Source organism: Meleagris gallopavo, chromosome 17 (assembly GCF_000146605.3).
Source record: "Meleagris gallopavo isolate NT-WF06-2002-E0010 breed Aviagen turkey brand Nicholas breeding stock chromosome 17, Turkey_5.1, whole genome shotgun sequence".
Classification (NCBI taxonomy): Eukaryota; Metazoa; Chordata; class Aves; order Galliformes; family Phasianidae; genus Meleagris; species Meleagris gallopavo.
This window is the reverse complement of record NC_015027.2, coordinates 8,083,163-8,110,126: the sequence shown is the minus strand read 5'-3', so window position 1 is coordinate 8,110,126 and position 26,964 is coordinate 8,083,163. Positions and strand designations below refer to the sequence as shown.

General features: G+C 44.1%; 1 protein-coding gene across 1 annotated transcript; it reads right to left on the bottom strand.

Annotated features, from left to right (window-relative positions):
* Window positions 1-5,070: 5,070 nt before the first annotated feature.
* Window positions 5,071-24,525, bottom strand: LOC100550814. The gene is made up of 24 exons (XM_019620923.2): window positions 24,281-24,525; window positions 21,894-21,992; window positions 21,180-21,340; window positions 20,945-21,069; window positions 20,554-20,683; window positions 20,224-20,372; window positions 18,940-19,127; window positions 18,448-18,558; window positions 17,883-17,984; window positions 17,677-17,752; window positions 17,125-17,252; window positions 16,462-16,661; window positions 15,931-16,004; window positions 11,369-11,496; window positions 10,241-10,401; window positions 9,640-9,764; window positions 9,293-9,422; window positions 8,902-9,050; window positions 8,168-8,355; window positions 7,282-7,514; window positions 7,010-7,184; window positions 6,608-6,683; window positions 6,153-6,280; window positions 5,071-5,441 (listed from the first exon to the last, which is right to left on the bottom strand). The coding sequence occupies exons 1-24, from the start codon at window positions 24,299-24,301 to the stop codon at window positions 5,235-5,237; spliced, it is 3,264 nt and encodes a 1,087-aa protein (XP_019476468.1). The 5' UTR covers window positions 24,302-24,525; the 3' UTR covers window positions 5,071-5,234.
* Window positions 24,526-26,964: the final 2,439 nt, after the last annotated feature.

Here is a 26,964-nt window from a genome sequence, read left to right as displayed (position 1 = left end):
AAATCATTTCCTGAACATTAACAGCCTGGAAAGATGCAGTCTATAATTCCTTTAGTTTTGCCAGCCACACAATTTTAATCATAAAAATAATAGAAGTGATAAATCATAAAAATCCATGAAAGCCTTTATCAGCAGCTTGTGTTTGCTTTTATACTGGTACGACTACAACTTTCATGATTTCCTTTTTTCCTGTGATTCTCAGACACTTTGTTCACCTGTTTCCTGGGACTGATCAAGTTTGTTCTCTTAAAACTCTTATTTAAAAAAAAAGTATATATTATCCCCATGGGAATCTGCATTTTCAGAGCTCCTACTTGAATGACTCCTATACTGTCCATGATGTACCCTGAATTTCAGAGCACTCTTCACAAGGATGTATGTTTTCAGACATTTAATTAGGTCATACTCTAAGCAGATGAATATCCGCAAATGTCTTTGAGAGTGCATGGCAATAGAATGTTTTTTCTTTTTCTTCTTTTCTATAATGTTTTCCCTGTTTTCCTCTTTCTTGGTTTCCCTCATCCTCTCTTAAACCTCACTTTTGTATTTGCAATACATTTTCTGCACATGCTGTGGAGTCAGTATTATTGCTGAGTCAGTGTTGTCCCCAGCATGTACTCTGTTCTTTTCTGTTACAGTAAAGACTACTTGATCCCTATCCTGCAATCTTCAAAGATTCTGCTGCTGTCAGTGACTGGGCTAGAAGACAAGATGTTGGATACTCACCAGCTCTGAGAGGAAACCAGCCATTTCCCCTTGAATACCTGCCTGCTCTGGAGCCCTTGTCAAGTCTGTCGGATGAGCGATATGTTTCCTATGCCTAGATTATAACAAGTTGGGATCATAGCACCGAAGTTAAATTCTAACTACGTGGCTTCTAGTGAATTATGTCCTCCTCCATCACTGGCCAGGATCTCTTCTTGCTGGTTTAATAATTCCAAGACTCAGATATGCCACATTGATTACAACATTAGTAAATGTTTATCTTTGTATTGGAAGTGCTCCCCTTTACCTGCATTGCTAAAACAAATGTGGGTTTCTGCTTGGTGGGGATCAGGTGTTGGCGTCTTTCCTTCAGGACAGCAGGTTCTCCAGGCAGGGATTTCCTCCTCTCCACTCTATTACAAAGTTAACCCACTTAGTACAGCAGCTGGGCCGTGCTGCCTGGTTTCCTGCATGCTGTAAGATTTTCAGTCAGTGAAAGTGATTTGAACAATTTCCCAGTGCAGGACATAAAGTATTTGAATATTGGCATGGAGGAGGAGCCTTGGTCCTTGCTAACACCCAGATGGTCTTGCTTTTTCCAGAACTACACAGAAACCTCTCTATTTCTGATTTGTAACAGTGGACATGGCCTGGTGTGTGCCAAAGCAGGGAACTCATTCTGTTCTGGTTTGGGAGTTGATTTTAAGAAAAAATTTCACTTTGAAAAGATTGTTTTGAACAAAAGACTTTCTTCCTTAGGTTTCTACTTATATTCTACACTAAATACAGCTCCACATTTAGCAATGCATTGGTAGTACCTTGAGAAGAGGTGGGAAGGGGAGGCTGTGGCTTTAAAGGAGACAGGAGCACGGTGGAAGGGCTGCATCCATCCCAAAGTTTGCCTTTTCCCCGACAGTGACTGGTAGCTCAGCAGCACCGAGCCTGCTGTGTTATGCTGACATCCCAATCACTCTGTGTCTCCACACCTTCTGCCTGGGAGTCTTGTAGCACATCAGTACACTGGAAGAATTTAAGCTGAATTCTTCTTTCCACATCATGAGATCTTCATTACTTTCACATCAGCTGTAGTTACGCATTTTGTTCCTTCACCTCTTAGCACGGGCTCCTCAAATGTTCTCACTTGTAAAACCCCAGAATCCACCTTTCTCTTCCATTATTACTGCCTGACTCTCTGTCTTTATTTAGATTTTCTCTTGCTTCTTACAAATTCTTCCTCTCAAATTCCAGTCACATTCACAGTGCCCTCCTTCAGCCGATGATTTTTGCTGCCACAGAGAAGTGCAGTCAGATGGCACAGCTGCCCACTGGCCTCTCCGATCCCCTGCTGGAAGGGATGCAGATGTACCTCCTAGCATCACACCAGGACTGTACACAGCAGAGTATCCCAGGTCTGGCAGTCACAAACAGCATTTATAGGCAGAAGCAGAAGATCTGGACACGTGTGCAGTGAGTCTTTACCCATGCATCTCCCAGGCTTCAGTGATGAACAGCTCTGGGACTTTGTGGTCAGGATGGTGACTTTATGTTTGTTCCTTCCATGTAGTCATAGAGTTCCTTTCTGAGCTCCTGTGAACTTTTGCTGTCCTCAAGTCTGGTGGCAGAAAGGTTTAACTAAATACTCAAACAGTGCAGTGTATCTTGCTTCCTGCCAAGGCACACTAAAAGCTGGTTTTGAAATCATTACTGTTTTCTTTTGCTATTTTTCACACTTTACTTTCCTTATAACTTCTTTTGTTTCCTTTGTCAAATCTGGATGTGGTATCTCAGTTTTCAGACCTTTTCATGCTGTGCTGTCCTTGCAGGTCCCTTTCCCTCTCAAGAGGATTTTACCAGACTAACAGCAAATGTGGTAGAGTCACATGCCAGAGTTCAGGCACTGAAGAGTGAAGTCACAGGCAGGGAACAGATGAATCTGAATGAATCGGAGGGGAAACGGGGCCTTGTTCTTTGAGCTGAGGGTGGGAGGCTTGGCTGCTGGAAGAAGAATTACACGTGGCTGGAACTTTCTGGAGGAGGTTTAAAAAACCCTGTTTGCGGCCAGATTACAGCATATGGCCGAACTAACTGTCCCCAGCAGAGCCTTGTCCTTCTTTCTCTCACTGTCTATATTTCTTCCTGAAATCTTCATGCAATTATCATTTCTATCTGTCCCTCATGTTTGTTCAGTGCTTTAATATAGAAAAAGCAAGACTTCAATATCCAGTAGCTCCTTTTCATTTTCCTGTGGAAGAGGAAGGAATGAGCCTTTTCACTTAAGATTAGTGCTCGTTCCAGACTTGATATACTTCTGTGATCCTAGAAATCAAATGGATACACTGCTGATTCACAAATACTCATTTAACCTTTATTCACCATACATGCTAGTTTAAGGCATCATTAATAATTAACCACGCTTCCCCTCATACTGACAGTACTTATTAGTAGGGGGGAAGAAGGGAAAAAGTCAGGCATGGTGAGCAAGATCACACTGTAGAAAGGTGGATATGAGGAAGTGAGTTTTTAGTCTCTTTTAGAACACAAAAACATTCCTTGCTGCAAACCAGTAAGGCTGAGAAATACCAGACATTAAGACATTACCTAATACTTTCTCTTCAAAGATACAGGCAGCAGCTCCCCCAGACCTCCTGCTCCACCAAGGGCCTCTGCTGGGCTGTAGGGAACTTCTGCTCAGCATCTGGCGCACCTCCTGCTCTCCTTCTGCACTGACCTTGATGGCTGCAGTTCTGTTTCTGTCATATTTTCTCACTCCTCTCTCCCAGCTGCTGTTGTGCAGCATTTTTACCCTTCTTAAATCTACTGTTAGAAAGGCATCATCTGCATTGCTCAGTGTCACTGCTCTGGCCAGCAGCAGGTCCCTTTTGGAGCCAGCTGACTGGCTCTTTTTTAACTTGGGGCAGCTTCTGGGCTCACAGAGGCCACTCCTGCAGCCCCCCTGCTATCAAAAGCTTGTCATGTAAACCTAATACAGCTGTGAAGGCCACTGCTTTTGTATTAGCTCCTGGCACTGCTACAGATATTGCTAGAGGGTGGTGTGATGATCAAACAGCAGATTAGGCCTGCAAAAGAAACTACTTCTCAACGTTTAGATCCTTTTGCAAATTTTATTGCATTGTACAGCATCTGCAACAGCCAGTGGTGGAGGTTTCATTTCCAGAATAAAAGCTCCTCCTGATAAAACAATCCCAGAGATTAGCATTCCTCTGGCCCTGACTCTTTAATCAGTGAAAGCCAAACACCGTCGTGATCAGTGGGATGTGTTTGCCAAGTTGCTGCATTTTTATTTTCTTGTCAGTAAACTGCAAAGTACAACAAGCAAAAGTGTTTCACGTTTTATAGCAGTGAATAGAAAAAGTGAGGCCCTTTTCCCATACTTTGTAGTGTGAATTGGAGTATTTAGAGACCTAGAGAGATGAGCAAATGCTCAGACACAGGTTGGGCGCTCTAGCAGAGGCACCACTCTGTTTCATCAATACCAGAGATGTGGGAACTGAATCCCATTGAAACTCAGTGTTCCTTCTCTCTGACATGAGACAACTCCAGGCTGAAGGCATGCTCCAACGTCATTGCTAATGGTGTAGGAGAACCTAGCCCACAGCGGATTAGCCTACTTAGGCTTTCCTGCAGTTCTGCTTTCTTCGCTCATGCTTCCTTTCAGTGGTGGTCTATCCTTGTATGTCCAAGTAGAAGAATCTCAGAAATCTAAATAATGTACCTGATTGCAAAATAAGAAGTTTGGCTAGAGATGGCAGGTTATGTTGGATGCTTCTCTACATAGTGTTTCCTTTACTCCTTTACACTTTTCTCATTCAGATGTAGCAATGATTTCCCTCCAAAAAGAAAAAAAAAAAAAGAAATTAAAAAGAAATACCTGCAGCTCGCAGAAACCTGGTCACAAGCATCTCAAGAAAGTCCTAGTTGACCCAGAACTGCATGCTTGCTCTCAAGTCTAATTGTAAGAGGGGAAAACACTGTGTAGCAATTATATCCTCTGACAGGAATGGTACTCTTCCTCCACTGGTTCAAAGAGCAAAACACTTCGTCTGGAATCTCTTCTCTTGAAAGCTCAGCAGCACCATCTTGTAAATAGTAGCAAGTAGCAAGTAATTTTGATGTGAAAGCCTCTGTCTTAGTTTTCTTCCTTTTCACAAGTATGCTGTATGTCTGAGCCTTCCACACTCACACTTCCAGCAATACAGGAGTCCTGGTTTTGATAGAAAAAATAGCTGATCCTGTGTTTTCAGTTTACACAGATGTTAACTTGCAGAGAGTGAAGATATTCTCCCTTCCTTCCTTCCTTCCCTCTTCCTTCCTTCCTTCCTTGAGCATTTAATTCAGTTCATATCTCAGCAGTTGGAGAGACCCACCAAGGTCATCCTGCACCCTGCACAGCAGGCCACTACTTTTTTAATACACATTTGTACTGTCTGGGAACAATAGAATCTTTTTTGTTTAGTGAGGCTTCTGGGCCCACAGTAATAAAAGAACAGAATAAGGAGTGGAGTTTGTTACTAAAGTCTAGTAACAGTTGTCAGTGAGCAGTTATTCTGGTGTAGGGCTGCCTGTCCCTTCTTTCTGCGGTAGTTCAGGCGGTTGAACTCCTCCATGATCTGCAGCATGCTCTTTCCTTTGGTCTCCGGCACTACCAGGTAGACAAAGATAGCCATGGACAGACAGTATGCCAGGAAAATGATGAAACAAAAACTACCAAGGCCTTCCTGTGGGAAAAGAAAGAGGGAAAATAAGTTCATAGAAATAGATCTAAAAATCTTTTTCTTATGATATGGTGTTCCTATTTTTGTATTCACTGAAACACTTGGCCAGGGATTTAGTTGATGTAAATCCTGCTTGCTGCCACTTTTGGACCAGCACTGAGGGTTAAGGTGAACTAATTCTCTGTTCCTGCAGTAAGGAGAGAAGCTGTATGATCAGCAGATGTTGAATCTCACTACTTGACAATTCACAGAGGTGCTGAGCTGCATTTCAGTCACTCTTCCTTTCTGCTCCATCCTTCCCAATGTGTGTTAGCTCTGTCCCTCCTTGCACAGTTCCCAGACTGCACAGGCTTCAGATTCCCTGCTGCTTCTTAGTGCTGGGTGAAATCTCTGGAAGAAGTACAGGTGGATCCATTTTCACATTAACCCTAAAGGAGATGCATTCTACAGGCAAGGAGGGAAAGGAAGGGAGCCCCTCGTGACATTCAGATGATTTCTGATTGTGTCGGTGTCCCTGCTGCCCTTTCCACGTTTTCCAGTGTTATTCTGTGTACAGTTAGCAGCATTTTGTGGTTCTATTACACTTTCATTACACCTCTAGATAAAAAGCAAAAGGCCATCCAAACTATGGTTAATCCTGGTTGTCTGTTGCACAAAGATCTGGAAAAATCTAACCTCCAAACTGAAAATTTCAAAACACCTTGCTTTGCTTACCACAATGAAAGGGAACAAAAGTCCAAGAAAGAAGAGCTGGATCCAGTTTGTAGCACCATTAAAAGCATAAGCGGCTGGTCTGTATGACTGAATAAATATTTCTGTGGGTAGGGGGCATAATACTCCAGCTGAAAAAATGTTGGAGAAAAAAGAAAGAAATCAGAAATTTTGCCAGATGTTTCTGTAACTCACACTTCATCTGGCTGTAGAAGTTGATGGTTTTATCTGACCCAGGCATGTTTGAAATGCTGCTTGGTTCTTCAGGAGAAAGACAAGTAGGAACGCAATATGAAAGGAAGCTCTAACTCCTACCACAGTATGGAGTGCTCTAGGACTGGGAACATCTACCCCTCACTGAAGGGCAAGGATTCATGCTGTATGACAGCTATGCCTCTCCTAAGAGTTGCTGTGAGGAAGCCAGGGTATATGAAAACATTCCAGTATAAAACACCAACCTGGCCCAAGACCGAAGCTCATGATGAAGATAAAAATGAGTGCAGCGGAGCAATATGGTATCCAGGAGAAAGAATCCTATGATGAGAAACAAAAATCAAATCTATTAGAAACAGGGTCGGTGTTCATTATTACACAGTATCACATACATCTGTGTCCTCAACTTCCACACACTTCTCAAGGAGACAGTGTTGGCAGTGATCATATCTGCAGAAAGCTATTGACTTTAATCTGCATGTACATGGCTGGAAACAGACCACTGTTAGTATTATGGTTAGCTGCAACAATACTTCTACTTCAGCTAAAAAGTTTTTTGGGGAAAGGGAAAAAGTAGTATTGATGTTTGCCACGTAACAGAACACGAAGATGTGACACTTGGCTCAGATACATAAGTGAGGTCTTACCTGTAGAGCAAGCGTGACAGTGAGAAGTCCTAAGGCCAAGGCCATAGCAGTGTGGGTTTTCCAGAGCAGTGCCTTCCTCCCAGCACGGTCCACAAGGAAGCCCTGCAAACAGGAGCACCTGCTATCAGCGCTCAGGACAGGTCTCACAGGAGTGGACAAGCTGCTCAGCAGCTGCCTTCAGCAGCCAGGCAGGGGATCTGCAGGGAGCTGGCCCATAGAAGTGCCCCCTCCTTGTCCTACTGGCAAGTGAGATGGTGCTGTGTGATCAGTACAAAGTACTCCTGTTGGTTCGCTGAAGGGAGCTGATTGCTGGATCTCCATTTGCAGTAGTTTCTAAAGGTTGAAATGAAACAGGCACTGCAGCAGAATGAAATTCAGCTGAAGATCCACTTACACACAGAGCTGTGGTGAGGATCTCAGTGATCCCAACTCCCAGGGAGACATAGCGGGTTTGGGCAGGGGAGAGTCCAACTTTTAAGAAGACGTTGTATGCATAAAAGTAAACCTGGAAAGAATAGAAACGTGTGAAGGTTGCACCCATATGATCAGGTGTACACCAGCTTCTGCCTTTTTTGGCAGATAACAACTAATTAGGGCTTAAGTAAAGAGAAAACGTTCTTGATTTTGGCAATGACTCCTCATCATTTTTATGAGGCTCATTTGTGCAGATGAGCTTTTACTAGCAGCTCTGCTTCTAACTCAGTAACAAAGATATACTTACCTTTTTCTTCTTACTTTTAGAACTAGCTTTTGTCTCATGTTACAGGTTGTAATTCCATCCAGCATCCTTTCACAAGTTTTAGTGTCTCATGTGCAGGACACAGAGCACATACAAGTTTTGACAGTACTTACTAAGCAATTGGCTTAAATAAACATTGTGTATCATCTTTAAAACTTTGCTGTGATTCTGATAGTCACCATTTTTCAGAATGTAAGTATTCCTAACACATAAGAATTTCACTTTAGCATTGTAACCCTTGCTAAACCACAGTTCTCAACTTATCTTAGCTCCCAAACTTCCATGGAAATGATTTATAACAAATGCTAACAACTTCCCACCTTACAGCACTGCTCCAATTAGCATTTTACTCACTGCAGAACACTTCTTGCCAAGGAACTGTGAACAGTGTACAAAGCAGAGAAAAGTAGCATGCGTACCACATTGACTCCAATTAACTGCATGCATGAAGAGACAAGAAAGAGAGTGATGAACTGCCAACGGACAGATTTGTCACGAATAAGATCACAAACACTCTTAGATTTCTCCCCACGGATGGCTTCTTGCTCTGCAATCATGTCATCCACTTCGGCCATGTGGTCACCGTCCCCCCAGAGCTGCTTCACAGCTGCAGGGAGAGGAGGAAGAGAAGATGACTCTGGGCCCAAGCTCACCAGCACACATGAATGCTGAGGATTCCTTCCTGCCCGACAGAGTGTCTTATAAACACATCAGGCTCTTTGCTTGTCTGAACTTCCTAGAGATCTGGGTTCAGCTTATACCCAAATACAATTCATTCCTATCTATTTTTACCTATAAATTTCAATCATGACCAGCAGGTGTTTATAATATTTCCATATTGGAGAGGCTTAAATTTTTTTTCCCCCGAATTCCCTCCTGCTGAAGGTACAGTTCTACTGCACACACCAAAACAGAAACAAGGAAAAACAATTCCTATGATTAAATATACAGCCAAAGAGTTCTCTCACTTCACACCCATAAGAGCCATAATGGCTGTTTCTCTGTTTATGTTAGCAGCTGCTACTAGGGTCACTGAAGACCTGGAATACTCACAGATATGGACAGAGCATCCATTCATTTCACAGAGCCAGAAGGCAGAGTTTCCAGGCTCTGACTGCTAAGAGCACGAATGCTTTGTGACCCATTTCCTTACCTTTGATGCAACCCTCCTTGTCCTTTTTGTCGATGAGCAGGTAGCGGGGAGAGTCTGGGAAGAAGGGGAGGGTGAGCAGCTGAATGAGGGCAGGAATTGCGTTTGCTGCCATGAGAATGGGCCATAGTGCTTCTACTCCCAGGACTTCTCTGAAACAAAAGGATTAAACTGTCTGCATTTTGATCTGTGTTTGCTAGGAAGCAGCATAATTCTTCAGTCTTAACCATTTATATGATTTCTGTTTTTCATTCAGTTGAGAATTTGTGATGAGACAATTTGGTCTGTTTGCACACTTCAGCACACCTAAGAAAAGTTGTTGATTTGCTTATCCGTAGAGATGAATTGACGTATGCATAAATTTTAATAACAGAAGAAATGAAATAGCTCTTACCTGAGACCCAGAGCAAATCCTGCAAACTTTCCCACGGCGATGGCAGTGGAAGCAGTTATGGCAATCACCCCACGCAGCTTCTGTGGGGCGCATTCCCCCGCATACATGATATGGATATTCAGACCTAAACCTTCAGCGACAAATGACCGTCAGACAGGGCAGTACTTCTCATACGGACTGGATGCGAATGAGAAATTGGCCTGTCATATACAGTGAATTTATTGATGTTTGTGTTTTCTTACTTAATAAAAAAATGCACTCGGTAATCAGGCACGAGGTAAAACCTTGTCACCCTCAGCCACTGCTCTCCCAGGCTTTTAATACCACATACAGGAATGCAAGTTTACCTGCACACACTCCAGCAAATAATCTCCCAATGATGATCATCTCAAAGGACCCAGACAGCCGACTGAGTGCCATGAGAGTTGCGCTCAACAGAGCAGGGATGTTGGCAAGCAGCATGGACTTCTTCCTGGAATTAATTTAAATCAGGGTCATTCCTGGCCAGACGGAAGTGATGCAGCTTGTACATTGGTTAGAGACTGAGATCAGCTGCAGTGAAGTAAATGGGAAATTGGAAAATGTCCTGAACTGAAACGTTAGTTGGAGCTTTTGATGCCCACAGCACTTCTTGCATGTAATTTGTTGGAGCTAATATCTACCTTGAAGAACATGTTTTGTGAGATGCTTTCTGTGAATTCATTTTTAAAAGGCATGTACTCTCCAGATGATTTCTCTGGTCTGGATTGGCTTTGGAATTTACAAGGAACGGTATTCTCCTTGTGATCATTGGCAGTTTTTGCTATTCTGTTTCTTCAATGATCTTTCATATGAAGTGTCCCTGGACTGCTCACAGGACATCTTTACCAGCATGTGTCTTCAGCAAGACGTAATCACTTGTGCTTGCAGGTATAGGTGGAAACAAACTAATGCAATCATTATTCCTACCTTCCAAATTTAACAGACATGTATCTGACAGACATGGAGCCCAGGAGCCCACCAATGGTGTAAATGGATACAACGAAGGACCACAACAAAGTAATTATCTCTTCACTGGGAGAAGATCCATATCTCTTCAGCCAGGTCTCACGTATGAAACTTTTGATGTACTTTAAGAGAAAAAAGAAAACAATGGACTCAATCAACATGTTTTCTGATCATTGTACCTTTTTTTTTAATTTCTTTTTCCTACCTATTTATCTTTTCTGATACATTTCAGTCAATACCCTGCTGAAATCTAAACCCCAGTAAAACAAGAAGGAATTTTTCCACTAACATAAGCAGAGTCCACGTTTTAGAAACATAGTGTAATAAATCATAGTAAATATCAATACTAAATATCAACAGCAAATGCCATTAAGAGAAGGGCAAGATGATCTTCTGTCCACATGCTAGAGCATGATTTGTTATAGAGTATTCCCCGTCATTCCCACTTGTTCCTCTTGTTTACTTTCTGCATCCTGCCTGCTGCTTTGGATAAAGTCTAGGTTTGACTTAAATTGCCTTCAGTGAGGTCAGGATTTGTCTCCTAGTGTGTATCATTCTGGGGTCTCTCTAACCTACTGTTGATAACCTCACAGTGTCCTCTTTCAGGATAAGGGTTTCCAGTGTGGTGACACTATAAGCTCAATGTCCTCAGCACTATTTGAGCTGACAAACACCTCTCCTTTTTCAGCTGCAGGTATCAGCGCTGACCTGAGCTCCACTCCTTCCCTGTCCTGTTTTGCCTTACAGGCGTTCACACAGAACTGGTGTGCATAGCCAAGGACCTGGAACAAAGAAATCCAGGAACCTTGTGGACAGGAGAGTTTCTTGTGAACAATCCAAGTCAGTAATGGAAAAACACCTGGCTCTGGATTGCCCTCATCTTCCCCTTTCCCGGTACCGTGGCATCAGTCAGAAGTTAGAAACAATGATACACAAGAGCAATGGCAGCTGCTCTGAGAATCAGGCAACCACAAAAAGTCTAGTTTTGAGTGCGTAAGGAAAGACCTTAGTGATTACAGATAGAGGCAGGAATGCATGAGGACAGTGAAATCCATGCTGGGACTCAATCGCTGAGCTGTCTGTGCTTACCTCGGCAGGAGAGTTGATAATGGAGATCTGCAACCCATACTGGAAAGTTCCACCAATGCCCAGGACAAAAGCCAGGAGGAAGAGTTTGCAGCTCATTTTCTGGTAGGAAGAAAAATCAGCATAGAAAGCTGTTCAGACATGCCCGCAGATGTCCTGTTCTGCCTGTGGGATCGCTTGAAGGTAATGGAGTGAAAGACCACAGCAGCTAAAGCACAGGACAGTGAGACATTTGTAGAAAGGAGAAACGAAGCTTGTATCTGTCTCCCAGAACGGGTTTTACACCTCAGTGCTTCTGTCTTCAGCTTTGTCAACTTAATCTGCATAGAATCACTAGCTGTGGGAGCATGGTACAACGTGCAAGCATCATGCGCGCACTTTCCTCCTATTTGTTCCTCCTCCTCCTCCTTTCCCATTTGTTATCTCTCCTAAGTGAATATTTTGTTCAGTAGCTTGGCTGAGACAACATAAACATTTGGAGTTTGGAGGGCATTCCTGGTTTCATAGTTATTCACTCTGTTTTAGAAATATATCTGATAGGCTTAAGAATAGCCCCAGTGTAGTGCTGTGCTACATGCGTACCCCATCCCTCCCACTCCCTGCTCTCTGTTACTGGGTGTCCCAGTGCTTTCTGAACAGCAATGACGATATGGTGCTGCACTTTTATCTCTGGAACAAATCGTATTCAAAGGCAATGCTGAGCCATAACTGGAAAACATTTACAGGCTGATTTCTAATCAGATGAATGCCGTTCTTTCAGTGAGCACCAAATTTATCCATGTCGCATCATTGCTGGCTTCAGAGGAATTAGTTCTGAATACATTTGGTATTTGGCACATTCATACATTAAATGATGACAGTCTTATCTATTTATCTTGCGCTTATCAAAGCACTAGGAAGAAGTGAGAATTGTGGTCTCTACCACTAGACTCATGCTCCATGCTTACAAAAAATGCCACATATCAGCATGAGACTCACCAGGAGCAAAAAAAAAGCAGCAAATCCCTTTCTAAGTACAAAGTTTGCATCTGCAGCAAATTTCTGACTGTTATCCCAGTTCTGTATTATAACACCATTACTTGGTTATTCTTTTATTGGATTCCTTAGGTACCTTGTTATTTCTAACTCCTTTATTGAGGAGGATATTTTCCATCTCCTGGTCATCCTCCATCTGTCAAATCATGCAGTCTTGTTTTCTTGCTCTGCTCTGAACTCCCTTGGTTTGTCTTTGTCATACATCAGGCATTAAATAGAAAAGTGCTCTCAAATCCAGTTTTCTTTGCTTTTTAAAAATATTTCCTTGCAACATATTTGATATCTCTCAAATATGATTTCATACTATTATTTTAAATGCATTTGATTCAGATTGATTTAACTTTCTGTACTTAATTTACACAGTGGGTCTTTAGAATAGCAGAAAGAAAAAAAAGTCTGTATTGCAAAAATTCTATGTGGGGGTGAAAAAAGGAAACGTATACCAACTTGCATGCAAAGGTAGTCATCTCAGCTTGCAGGCTAGATCTTTCCTGATGCTTTCTTTGGACACTTTGGGAAAAATCAGGCTATATGTAGAGAAAGAGGAGCCTGAGGTAATATTTCAACATGTCATTTCACTCTCTCTTAGTGTTTACACTCTCTTTGGTTTGTCATGAAGTTCTTGCTATTTGCTTTGAAATGTTGTGTTGGTTACTGATGAAACAGCAAGTAATTTTGATGAGTTATGCATTCATGCCAGGTCAGCTGGGCAAAGAAGCTCCAGCAACAGAGCTGCAGGAAACAAGGAAAGGACAATAAAGAGGCATTAATGGAAGCCAAAGTCCAGAGTCTGGCACGGACTAGAGCGGACTGGCTTGGACTCCCCAAAACACGGTTTGGGTAATTAGTCATCGTATTAACGGAAAAGGTCCTGACTGTTGCCTTGAGCCTCAACACAGAGAACCTGTCGGAAGCCTTACTCAGAAACTTGACTAAGCGTGACTAAGCTTGTGCATTCATGCTTGAATTACGGGATCAGTCGATGCTTTAAGGCCACCAGTTCGTTGCCTGAAATTCAAGTCTGTGTTCCTGTAACACGTTAAGTGCTAGGAAAGCTGAATGTCATTTTAAATCCTGATCGTTACATAAATCAGTTCAATCTTTACTGTTAGCACTAATTCTCAATTGACCTCTTTCTCTGGCAGTTTCCAATGCATTTCTGGTAGAAGGCTTTTACAGGTGATTCAGACAGCTTAGGGGCAAGCATTTCAGCTGCTGAGTGGCTGCACTGGGCAGTGCCCATGCTGGGATTCTGCACGCCTTCAGTTTCTGGAACAATCTGGGCTGGGCAGGCTGGGACCAAGCTGTGCAGGACCCGAGAGGCAGATTATGCAGAAGAGCACTCAGAGGATAGCAGCAGGAACAGTGCTTCTCTGGTGTGATGGTAATCAGTCAGTCCTACAGTGCTTGGGGATTTGATATTTAAACCATCATAAGTCTCTGGGAATTACTTTTCAAGAACCATTTGTGCCCAGCGCGTCACATGATTAGAAAATTGACCTAAGTAAGTGGTATATATTCTTTCTGTTAATGAAGGTATGTTAATTCAGTAACAAATAACTATCTTGTTAGATGCTTCAATTAAAATGCAACCAACTAGATCACTTAAAATGTAACCACTGTTTACCTTTGCTTAATCAGTCTAAAGACACCTGATTTCAGGCCATGGTTATAAAAAGAACTAATTGGAGCTGAGGTTTTCTGATGCATAGTCTCAGGGCTGGGTCTGAATGCGTATCACTTGTAGGCAGGCATGTGGCATACAGCCAGCTGCCTCTGTCCTTCCAGAGCCCTGGGGAAAGCCAAGGAGTGCTGACTCAAGGTTGCAGCCATACAAGTGGCCCAGATGAAGACCTCTGAACATTGCAGGGTTTCTCCTCAAACCTGTGCTTCCTGGCAATTTGTGCCAGGACTCTCCCTCCACCCAAGCATCTCCTCTCCCACCTTCTCTTCACTGCCTCATTTCTATTTCCCATCTTTTCTCTGATCCCCACTGAAGGATGGAATGTTCTGGTATCATCATGATGGTACCAGCACTTTTTGCTTTGAGTGTGTGCATTCATCAGTCCTCTTTCCTTCAGGCCCTCACTGCCCTCTCCAGACGATATGAATGAAGAGTTCCTCTGCATTTCCTAGCTTCCAGCTGTCTTGCTCCAGGTTGTCTTGTCTCAAAATCCTATTTGTCTCAAAATCCTGTTGTCCAAGAGCAGAGATAGCTGCTGTTGCCATGTGTTTATGTGAATGACTTGTAAATAGCACCAATCGCAGATGAACAAACATTTATTTTTTCTACACTGTAAATTGTAGGTAGTGAAAGATTGTTCTTGCACAGACATCTGCCCCTGCCCAACATGACAGTAATACACTCAGGAAACATTATGTTTACATTCATGACATTCAAAAATGCTGGATTTTTTATTAAAATTGGTTAAAAATATACAGAAAGAAACTTAACTTATTTTGCCAATGTTCCTCTTCACTGCAACCATAGCCTCAGCAGAGCAAAGGTGTAAAATGGACTCTTAATCCCTGCAAGATGCACTGGCAGTGTCCAGGCAGGACCAAAGACAGAACATAGGATTGGATGGCAAGAAATAAGCTATGAAGAAAATCAGTCCAGAGTAAATAGTCTGCAAAATGGTGCCCAAACATCAGCTGTATAAGCCACGCAGCAAGTGCTAGAAGCCTTCCATCCATCACATGCCTTTATAGCTGAAAATAATTAACTGCTTGCTATTGCTCAACAAGTAGCAATTGAAATTACTTAAGAACAGAAACAGGAGCACTGAGACACGGTTCTGAGAATTTCATCTGCTGTCTGAAAGCAGAATTTAATCATACTAATTTTTGTATCTGAGAGCCCAGACTTAGAAGCAAAAAAAAAAAAGCTTCTGGGGTGCAGATGAAATTTAGGAGAAATTCAGAAGAAATTTGCTGAAGCAGCGCATGGTGGTGTTTGCTGATAAGAGAATAAGGCATCAACTATCACTCTTTAATATGTGTGTTACTTAGTATTAAAAACCGACAACAGATTTTTTAACTTTTGTTGCAATTTAGTAGCTGATGTATATTATAAATCTGTTCTCCATAAGCAGAAACACAGTTGTGACAGCACAAAGTTCTGTGTAAACCAAGATCTGTGACACTGATAAGGTTTGGCTACTAACTATGGACCCTTCAGAGGCTGCATGCATTTATCCAAAACTGTCTTTGAATGTGGGAGAGGAGGGAATCTATTTTTCATTCCCTTTTTTTTCTTTTTAAATCATGGTCCGTGGTCTAAGCCTCTGGGGCCAAATTTCAGATTTGAATACCTAAACACAGTATCCTAAATCAATATTTAGGTATCTGGCAGCATGGCCTGAGTTTCACTGTCGATTGAAAGCAGGCACTTCACATTTCAACTCACAGAACCTTGCTTTTAAGCAGCAGGAAAATAGTCTGTGTAGCAACACAATAAATGGTTTATCAAGCGTTACAAAATTCAGCTGACAAAAAGATGGCTTACAATCTTTGTAACATCTACTGACATCCCTGAGCAAAGTAGTCAGGTTTCTTGTCTTGCTGTATCATGCTGCTGTCGGGCATTTCTCTGATATACCAGCTTGAAAGTGTTTCAGGGATCCACCATGTCACACATGATCTGCTTTTTAAGAGAAACTCTCAAGCATTTTGGCAGGAAGGCAGACCCTGAGAATGTTCCCAGGAGCTGACAGAGGACAAGTTGTGGATGCCCCATCCCTGGAGGCATTCAAGGCCAGGCTGGATGTGGCTTTGGGCAGCCTGGTCTGGTGGTTGGCGACCCTGCACATAGCAGGGGGTTGGAACCAGATGATCATTGCGGTTCTTTTCAACCCAGGCCATTCTATGATTATATGTTAGGGTTTCAGCCAAATGGTGGTTTAGGAGGAGTAAAACAAATGAAGCAGATAAGTAATGTGATCCTAACGGCTGAATTAAGAGCACTATATTCTCCCCAGCCCTACACCTCTCTCTGTAGCCCTGCAAAGACAACATAACCACTGCTGAATTTCCCCAGCTGCCATTCTCCTTCCTTCTGCTACAACGTGGTGGACATGATCTCCTCAGGACCTTTATAGAAAGCTTCATGATTCTGAGCTCTGAAGTTCCGTTTCCTGAATTCCTCTGAGATTTCCAGGAAGGATTTTCCTTTGGTCTCAGGAAGGAAGAACCAAATGTAGAGAGCAGTGCAGATGCAAACCACAAGGAATGGGACATAGCAGAAATGTGCTAGATTTTTCTGAGGAGGAGGTAAAGAACAAGATGATGTTAGAGATATTCTGTACAACAAACGGGTTATTAAACCCCTTCCCTGCATGGACTGACTTCATCCAGAGGTTATTTGTTCCTTGCTTCCCAGCAAGGAAGACAGCAGCTCTCTAACACAGTTTGGGAGATTTGATACAGCAAGAAAAGTATCTCAAATCGTGTTTTTCTGGCTTTCTGTCTATACATAACTGTATAGAATGGAGATCCACAGTAGGAATTAAGATGGGATTGCATATAGTGGAGTTCTGCTCCCTTTCACTTCAGGAATCAACATGGGAAATGGTGCCAGGATTTGGCCAAGGGGAATTACATTGCATCTCTCGTCCCAACCATTCTCAGTAGAGAATGGAGCAGAGCTAAAAGCCATTCATGCCTGCAAAGCTTTACTCCAACTTTACGTCAGAAATCACCATTGCATTGCCTTGGGAACGCACCACAATGAATGGAAACGCTGTTCCAACCAGAAAGAGATTGAACCAGAGCAGAGACCCGCAGATCATGTAAGCAGCTGGTCGGGACATCTGATCAAATATCTCTGTGGGCAGAACTCCTGTTACACCAGCTGGAAAAAGAAATAGCAGGAAAGTTAACAACATTGTTGGTAACACCGCTGATGAAAACCAAGAGAGCACAAGCAAAGCCAATGTGAAATTTGTGAGAACAGTAAATTGTATTCAGTAAATTATTCTCACTAGTCAACAGAGCTAGAACAAGTGGTAAAAGAGATAAATTGCAGTGGGGAAATCTTGGGTTAAATATTAAGGGCTGGCTAATTATTTAGTCTCTTTTGTGTTGGAATGAACTTCTGGGAGAAGTTTTGTAACCCACATTATTCTCACTGGGATCTGGCTGTGAAAATAGCTCATAATTAGTTCAATCCTATCACACTGTAAGGACAAGAAATTACTTCCAAAGCCATAGGCTTGCACACAACTCCAGACTTCCATGGCACCCAAAAGTTTCAGTGAAACATGTGGGGAACTGACCTGGTCCAATTCCAAAGCTCAGGATATAGGCGAAAATGCAGGCCATGCTGAGATAAGGCATCCAGCTAATCTGAGTCTGCAGCCACAGGGAACAACAAAAAGCCAATCAGAGCACTTACTGTTACTGGCCACCGCTCGACACCCCAATCACATAAAAAGCAAAGGCCAATTGCATTTCTCTTAAATAATCCATTGAAGTTTATTACCTGCTGGCTCAGAGCGACCATGAAGACGGTGGCCCATCCTGCCATCAGGATGTATCCTCCCAGCAGCAGTGGCCTCCGGCCAGCGTAGTCTATAATCATGTTCTGCACAAAGTAACACAGTGAAATAAAGCAAAATATTTGACATCTGTTTAGATTCCTGCCTGCTCCCTCTTGTCCCGTTGCAGCTCTTAGCTGAAAGGCTGCTCAGGGCAGGGGGTCTGGCAGGAGCCAGCAAGATGGTTGTTGAAGGAGACATGAACATCCCAGGTGCACCTAAACCCTGACTGTAGCTGTGGTGACATGAGGTAAAAGTTTCATTTTCTAGAGACAACGTGCACAGATCAGAAGCATAGTGTCCATTCAGACCCTTCTAAAGAGCACTTTTCAGACAGTGATGACAATGCAGTGTCTTACAAAATGCAGCATTAACCCCTCTGGACACGAATGCTGAGAGTTTGCCTGACTGCTGTGTTATGAAGTGCTTCCTTGGGATATCAGGCAATGTAAATTTGAAATTCCTCACTGTCAGCACAGCTGTGTGTCAGCAGTGTTTTAAGAGCCTCACACAAGTTACAGACGTGATCAGTTCACAGCTCCCTGTGCCGATGACAACATACGGGATTGTGTCCTGAGGAATTCCAGCCTCCTGGAACACATAAGCTGCATAAAAGTACATCTGCGGAGAGAAGAGAAGAGAGAGCAGTAAGGGAAGGTGTCTGAAAATACATCCACTTGCTTTTTCCTGAAGGACCATGAAAATCAGGGCTGGATGCCAATGGGTTTTTCCTGTATATTAAGCAGGCATTGTAGCACAGACCTAGCATTTGTACCCAGTTTACTTTTTATGCCGTCATTTTATATACTCCAACTTCTCCCACTTCTCCCACTTCTCCCAAGATTCCTCCTTCACCACTTTGTTCATACCTTCTGCAGCCAGATCTGCAAAAGCAGAGCAGAACACTGCTCCTTCTTCTACAGGAAGAGTGTTAAACCCAAATGCTTGCACCCATGGCCCATACAGTGCTGCTGCTGATTGCTGCAGCCATCAGCAGCTCACCGAATCGTTCCCGCAGAGCTGCATGGCACTGCTCAGCACGATGATGCTTATCAGCTGCCACCTCACTGCTGGGTTTCGGAACAGCTCCCAGGGCTTCTTCGCTCTCTGACCTTTGGCAGCAGCCTGTTCAGCTAGCATCTCCTCCAGCTCCTCTCCCAGGTCACTGCTGCCTCTGAGCTTTTTCAGTGCTGCAAGGACAAGGAAACTCAGGCTTTACCTTTGTTTGCCCATCTCTGCAGGCCAAACAGCTGAGCAGTAGATGATGGTTGTGGGAAGCTGTAGAACAGCCCATGATCGTGGTACTGCCTCCACAAGTGGCAAGTGGTAGCCCCTTGAAGGATTAGGGAGTAGGAACTGCAAATCCGTCCCCATTGTTTGACAAGAGAATATTTCCAGTCCATGTCATTCCAGCAGCCATGCTTCTGATTCATATCTCAAGTGGATTCCCTGGGAAATGCAGGCAATTAAGACGTTCTTGGTACATGTTTCCTGGAAACTAATTCCAGCTTCTCTGTGTATGGGGATTGTATGCTACAAATCTAAGCAAATCCCTTAATATGAACTGGCTGCACATTTGGTCATGAGCTCCTCAGCCAGCATTTATTTCACTTCATAGTTACAAAACATATACGCCATTGTGAATACAAGCTCCACCTTTTGACCATTTCTTTGTATTAAAAAATGCACTTTTTTTTTTTTTAGGAAGATGCCTTTAAATTATCTTAATAGATCATAAATATTTAAGATTGTAGAATGTTGTTAAGCTTGGAAGGAGGAAGTAATGACAACTGGAATGATACAATGCTTCTCAGATATAAAACTATGGCACCATTCTCATGAGATTGGAGCCTAAGTCTTTCCAGAAAAGCAGGACACAAAGAAGTATACATTAATCTGTGCTCAGAATTACTTTGCTTCACACAAATATGCAACCAACTACCACCTGCTTAAGGGTGCAACAACTAATGCATCTGCAAACATTGGTGGCACCATGTATCCTGTACAAACAAGTATGGTTCTGGTTCGTTAACCAAACGTTCTGGCACATGATGAGTCTGGAGACAAAACCCATAGTACTAGGCTTAAGGATTTTATGTTCATCTGAGGAGACTGGTAGGTCACCAAACAGAATATTTATGTTGGGAGGAATCTCAATTACTATTTGCTTTGGGCTGAATACACTGGACTGTGTGTGAAGATATGCAATCAACCTTCTTACTGTGCCTTTGCCCAGTCAGCAGATCCCACTGCTCAGCGAGGGGCTGGCTGTCACCCTAAGCTCACCAGAGATGCAGGACTCTCTGTCTCCACGGTCAATCAAGAGGTATCTGGGACTTTCAGGAAACCACGGCAGAACCATGAGCTGGATTAGGGCAGGCACAGCATTGCTGGCTAAAAGGAGTGGCCAGCTTTCCTCCCCTCCTAGAAGCTCCCTGGAGAAAAAATAACAAGTATCTTGCTCAGTAAATTCTACAAGAGACCAGAATCGTCTGCTGTGAGTGGGCACTGGAAAAGAAAGGAAAGGGAGGAGGAGTAAAGTAAAAAGAAAAAAAAAAAGGAAAGAAGAGAACAAAAATAGGTGAAGTATAAACTGGGCTTCTAGCTTTACATTACCTGAGTCCAACAACCTGGCCCAGCACCAGTCCCAGGGCTGTAAAGGATGCAGAGGTCAAGGCCACAGCCCCTCGGAGCTTCCTTGGGGCACTCTCTGCCAGATACATGGGCTGAATGTTCATGCTTACACCTGGCAAGGCAGACAAATGCTGGCCTCAGCTTGCAGACAGAAGAGATGAGGGCAAATGCAGTCAGCTCTTGTCTTGCAGGAAACGCGATGTCTGACCTACCTAAACTTATTTATCCAAACCTGTGATTTCACATCTGATCGGACTAGAGGATAAATTATTTTCATGTCTAAGATCATCCCTATTTCAGTATCTTCTATTTCTAATTGATACTTTTGATAACTGCTGGCCTGTTAGGTTTCTCATTCCTGCACACCTCATACCTGCATTCACACCAGTAAGGAACCTGCTGAGCATAATCATTTCGAAGGATTTCGCCATCTGGCTGAATCCTGACAAGACGGCGGCTACGATCACAAAGAGGTTGTTAACCAGCAGGGACCTCTTCCTTCAGAGAGAAAAGAGATGGTTGTGAGCTCAGATGTGTGCCAGGTTTGCATATTTCCCCTTGGCCTAAAAGAAGCTGCAAAGCTTCAAGTATAATCCAGCACCTCTTACCTTCCCAACACAATGGCCATGGGGCCAGCAGCAACAGCCCCTGCAAGGCCTCCCAGGGGGAACACGGACACGGTGAAGGACCACAGCAGCAGGACCATGCCACTCCCCAGGGGAGCACCTGTGCGTTCCAACCATGTTTTGTTCATGAACGTCTGGATGTACTGCGAGAGAAGGACAGTGCTGCGTGACCGAGGAGGGAGAGAAGCATGTAAATGCTTCCTTCTGCATCCATCTGCTTGTCCTGTGTTCATGCTGTTACATCTTGGACTGAAAATGGCCTCCAGTTCATAGATGTGTTTTTAACAGAGGGATAAGGCTCTAAAACTGTAGCTGCTGAAAAGTTGTACTTGGCTTGTGTGCCTGTGTGGCTGTTTTGGATCATTTAAAAACATGCATCGTGGTCCAACTTCGAATTTAAGGGCAAAAGTCAGTTTCATAGGATGTAGGTTGAAAAAATTTAGAATTAGATATTTTAAAACAAGTAAAAGCAAGGCTTTTAAGAGAATTCTTGTGACTCTAGATCTTGAATAAGGGTGGCTCGTGACAGCAAAGTTCTCTACCTTGACTATGACTTACACAGAGGTGACAACACATTCCCACCCTCAGTACTAGCAGACTGCCTATTTTTGGTGGCAGGCCATCATTTGCAGCCTGAATGAGGACATCGAGGCAGTGTGTGTCTCAGGAGGAGCCTCTCAGACCCACAGTACTTACTAAAGTTGGAGCATTGATGATGGAGATGTTGTAACCGTACTGGAAAGTGCCTCCAATCCCAGCAGCACACACTGTCAGGATCAGGTTCTTGCTCTGAAGCTGAAGAAGATGGATGGAAAAAGGATAACTTTTGTGCACAGAAGAAAATGGCTCAGCAGACATTTGGCCCATTGTGAGATGAATATTAGCTACAAATGACGTTGTATAATGGAAGTACAAAAGACAGAAAACAAAATACAGAGTTTTAAAATCTATGGCTTCCAAAAGTACAAAATGATATTAAGATTATATTAATACTTCGCTGCCATTCACAATTTGGAACTGCTTGAAGACAGAGGCTTGCATGTGTCTTTTGTTTAATATTTAATGGATATGCTTACAGAAAGTCAGCATAACAACAGCAAATATTGTCAGGATCTGGTGTTATTGCTTCAATTAATTCAATTCAGTACAAAATCTGTACCCACATGATGAATTACTCAAGAAGCATTTGGCAAAGTTTAATAACTTCTGAATCATTTCCAGCTCCCCTCTACTATAAGAGAATTTCTCAGGGCTATTTATGTCCAAGGCACTCTTGTTCACTGGCATGCTATTTCTCTACCTTTTTACTGCAATTATACTTTCTTTTTTTGTCCTTTCATTTTAGCTTAAAATAGACTACCTTTCCTGTGCTGCTTCAGTTTTCGTACAGAGCAGACAATGTCTTTCTGATGAACTTTCCCATCACACAGTTGTTCCTACAGGTGTTCAGCAGTCTACAGCTGAGTATTGTCAGAATATTTTCTGCATTTTCAGCATAATGATGTGGGCGAAATACATGGCAGATCGTGGGGTTTGTGTCACGTCCTGTGCCTCCTTGAGGTCATTTCTTCACTGCCCACTGCTCATATAGCCATTCAATGGGGCTGCTTCATGCAACATCATGGGATCAGGGTGCTGGTATCAAAGAGAAGCCTCTTGCCTCTGGAATGGTGTAGAACAAGCTGTCCCAGCTGACACCTGGGTGCTCACTGTCAGGCTTATGAGCAAAAAACAGTCGTGTGTATTCTCCTTTCTACATATTTCTGTTGATCTTTCTTCCTCTGTTGTGTTTGTAAATTCCAGTTCATACTTGCCACCCTTGACAGGATGCTTTTCTGCGTGTCTGACTTTCCACAAATGGACCCACTGCTCCTGCAGAGCAACTCAGCCATGTGCCAGCAGCATCACGTCCCCATACCCACACCTCCATCCTCACTGCAGCCACACTACCAGTCCTCGTCTGTTCTCATGTATTCTGTGCCTGTGCTTTCGGTTTCTCTACCTGTGCATGAGATGCCGTGCCTGGCAAGTGCCTGGCAAGCAGTGCCCTGGTGGTGACCCTGTCTCATGTCCCAAGACCACTCTGAGCTTGTTGGGGCACCTGGCCCTTATCCTGACACTGCCTGCACAGTGTTCCAGGCGGCCCAGGGCCAGACTTGCACAGCATTCCCCACAGGGCAGCTCTGCAGGATGACATGAAGAGCCCATGCCCGGGCTCGGCTGTTCACAACCAGGGCAGGTCACCTCAGGCCACGTTTTGTTTTGCTGCATGAATATGACTCCACTGACCCAGGGGAGGACTTAGATATCTTAAAGCTGGGGAGCCCTGCCTGCTTCACCTGCTCAATTTCTTCTTACAGAGCCATCTATCAAAGAAAGGAACGGTTTGCCTCATCTACCAGTAGTTTTTAAATCACAAATTCAAATAATCTTAGCTTTTTTCTTTCCTCAAAGCCTCTTAATGTCATTAACTGCCAGAGGCTCAGCTAAGATGTTCTCCCTGGCAGAAGCACAGCTCCAGCCCTGCGGCAAGAAGAGGCTGCACTCTCTCCTGCCCCTGTTAGAGAGCACACTGCACTCACTGGCACTTTCCTTGGCACCACTTTGCTGTCTCACTGCTGGGAGCCCAGGACTGTGCCCCTGCTATCCCCGCTCTTCCCACTGACTCCAGTTCTCCAGGTGAGAGAGATCTCCTGTGCCTACAACAGGACGCTTCTTTTTATCTTTAACCACAATGTCTAAAGACAAAACATTCCTCCTGCTGATTTCCCTGTATTCATTCTGCAGTCTATCACCTATCACAGCCATAAGCAAAGGGAAAATGTTTGCTCCTCCCTTCCGGAGTCACGGCACAGCGCCGAGCTCAAAGTCGCGCTGCCCTGCAGGGTTCCTTCCCTGCCTGCCTTCACCACCGTGTGATGTGCGGCTGCCAGGAGAGCCTCAGTCTGTCAGCTCTAACCCAGGGACTGGGACGAGCTGACGAATAATTCTACAATAACCTGTAAGGACTTACATAGCGTTATAAAAATAGGGGAAAAAAATAATAATCTGTCAACAATAATAGAAAAGTTTATCGTTCTTACCAATCTCTGCAGCTTGTTCATCCTCTTTGATGGTCTTTCCCGTCTTGCCAAAGCCTCGCGTGCTCTCAGCAGTGCTCCAAAGCATTATTTAAATCTCCAGCGTAGGCACCGACACTCATTGGCGGAGAGCAGCCGCCTCGCAGCCCGCCCGGCTCTGGGCACGAGGGTCCGCGGCGTCCTTTGCCAGGGAAACGCCGGCACTGCGGCGCAGCCCTCCAGCAGCGCGCAGCTCTCGCGAGAGCGGCTGACGTGACGTGAGCGTTGCCAGGGCAACGGCGGCAGATTTAAACGCCCGAAAGCCGGAACTGCCGCCCACTTGTCAGGAGGAGCCGGTCGGGTGGTTCGGCGCGACGCCGGGCTGTGATCAGTGCCTCCATTCGGAGCTTCTAAAGGAAGAAGCATCTGCGCAGACCGTGATCAGCCAGATTGCCGTGTAGTCTGCACTGAACCCACAGCCTGGGGCTAAACAGCCCTGAACTCTATCAGTGGAATGGAAGGGAAATGAACAGTGATGAGAAATGGCAAATTGCCACCAGAAAGACTAGCAAGAGGGAAAAGCCTGCCTCAAAGCATGAGGTGCAGTGAAGAGCTCAGGAGCACGGGCAGTCTGATCAGCTCCCCAGCTTAGGGGAACGGGGAGGAAAGGACTGACAGAATTAACATCAATAAGTGGCTAAGGGAGTGGTGTTGTGAATGGGGCTTTGGCTTTTTATGTCACGGAACTGATTTTGGGACATCTGATCTTCTTGGGGAGGGTGGAGTTCATCTGTCAGACAAGGGAAAGACCATCTTTGGCAGCAAACTTTCCAATTTAGTCAGGTGAGCTTTAAGCTAGAGTTGCTGAAGGTGGGGATCTTAAAATCATTGCGCTTTGAGGCTGACGGTGAGGATCACAGGCCAGTAAGACAGCTCTTAAAGTTCAGGATAAGGGAATTCTGGTTGGTAAATCAGCATCAGTGTTGTCCAACTCAAGTGCCTGTACACAGTGCATAGAGCATGGGGAACAAGCAGGACGAGTTGCAGGTATATGCATGCGTGGGGTCGGGTTAAAAGAAAGGCAGAGGAAAGGAGAAATTGTAGCGGGGGTCTGCTACAGGCTGCCTGATCAGGAAAACCAAGTAGATGAGACCATCTACAAACTGATAGGAACTGCTCCACATTCACAAAACATGGTCATCACGAGAGCCTTCAGCCACCCCCGTATCTGTCAAAGGGACAACACAGCAGTGCACCAGAAATCAAAGAGGTTCCTGAAATGTGTTGATGATAATTTCCTCTTCCAAGCTATATGGAAACCCATGAGAAAAGGAGCTATGTGAACCTTGTTCTCACCAATGAGGAGTGGCTGGTGAGTAGTGTGAAGCTCAAGGACATCCTTGGTTGTAGTGTTCAAAATCCTCAGGATGTTAAAGAGGGTGTGCAGCAAGCTTGCCACTCAGGACTTCAGGAGAGCAGACTCTGAACTCTTTGGGGAACTGGTTAGCAGGGTGACATGGGAGAAATCTCTGGAGAGAAGAAGTGCCTAAGAAAGCTGGTTGGTGTTCAGGACCATCTGCTCCAAGTCTAGAAGCAGTGCATCCCAAGAAAAAGGAAGGCAAGAATGCCAGGAAGCCTCCATGGATCAACAAGAAGCTTCTGGACTTATTTAGCTCAAAAAGAAAGACTATAGGGAGTGGAAGCAGGAACAGCTACTTAGATAAAGGAAGAAATTCTTTACTGTGGGGGTGGTGAGACACTGGAACAGGTTGCACGAAGCTGCTGTGGATGGTCCCTCCCTGGAAGCATTCAAGGCGAAGCTGGATGGGGCTGTGAGCAACCTGGTCTAGAGGGAGGTGTCCCTGCCTGTAGCAGGGGGGGTGGAATGAGATGATCTGAAGGGTCTCTTCCAACCCGGACCATTCTGTGATTTTATGTATTGAGTCACCTATTACATTAAGATAACACACTTGACTTGGTAAGTGTCTTGTCAGCTGATTCACATTCTCTAATTGGGACTACGTGTTCATGAGCAATACAGTTCCATTAACTTTCTTTCAAATACATGACAGTCTGGGGAAATTATTCTGCAGGATTCAGAGCTGCCCAAATTCCTAAGCCCTGAGGGCAGCTGGTACCAAGGAGTGTATGTGGTTTTGTGCTGTGAGATACCAATCGAGGAACCAGCACAACTTCACAGTTGTTCACAGAGGCGTAGAGGTCCTCATACAGTGGATTTATGGCACACCCCTGGAGTACAAAATTGAAATTCCATTCTGTTTCCAAACCTTGGTTAACAATTAAATACCTTTATGCAGTAGAGGCCCTCTTGTTACCTCTGGGAGGCTCCAGCTAAATTCTAACGAGTAGAAAAGGTTTTGTTGCACAGCAGTGGTGACTTCTTCCATGACCTTTCATCTTTGTCTTCTGGCTTATCTTTCACTAGGATGGCAGCTTTGCTCCCTTCCTGCACCACCCATCACTTCTGCAGGGCAGATCTGATGGGCTCTGTGTAATGAGGCCAGCCAGTGTGGGGCTGCTTATTGTTCCAGAAATGGTTCCTTGTCCAATGTGAGCAGCTGAAGATGGCGTGGCAGCAGTGACAGCAATGGCTTGCGTCTTTCTATACAATACCTACAATACCTTCCATACATTTCATAGTATTCAGAATAGGTGCAACTGTTTTTAAACCCCTCTTTATCGCCGGT

Coding starts and splice junctions, on each gene's coding strand:
- LOC100550814 (XM_019620923.2), bottom strand. CDS start 24,301: ATGAACAAGCTGCAGAGATTG. Junction 21,070..21,179: donor ATGGCCATTGTGTTGGGAAG/GTAAGAGGTGCT, acceptor TTCTCTCTGAAG/GAAGAGGTCCCTGCTGGTTA. Junction 19,128..20,223: donor CAGAGAGTCCTGCATCTCTG/GTGAGCTTAGGG, acceptor TTGTCCTTGCAG/CACTGAAAAAGCTCAGAGGC.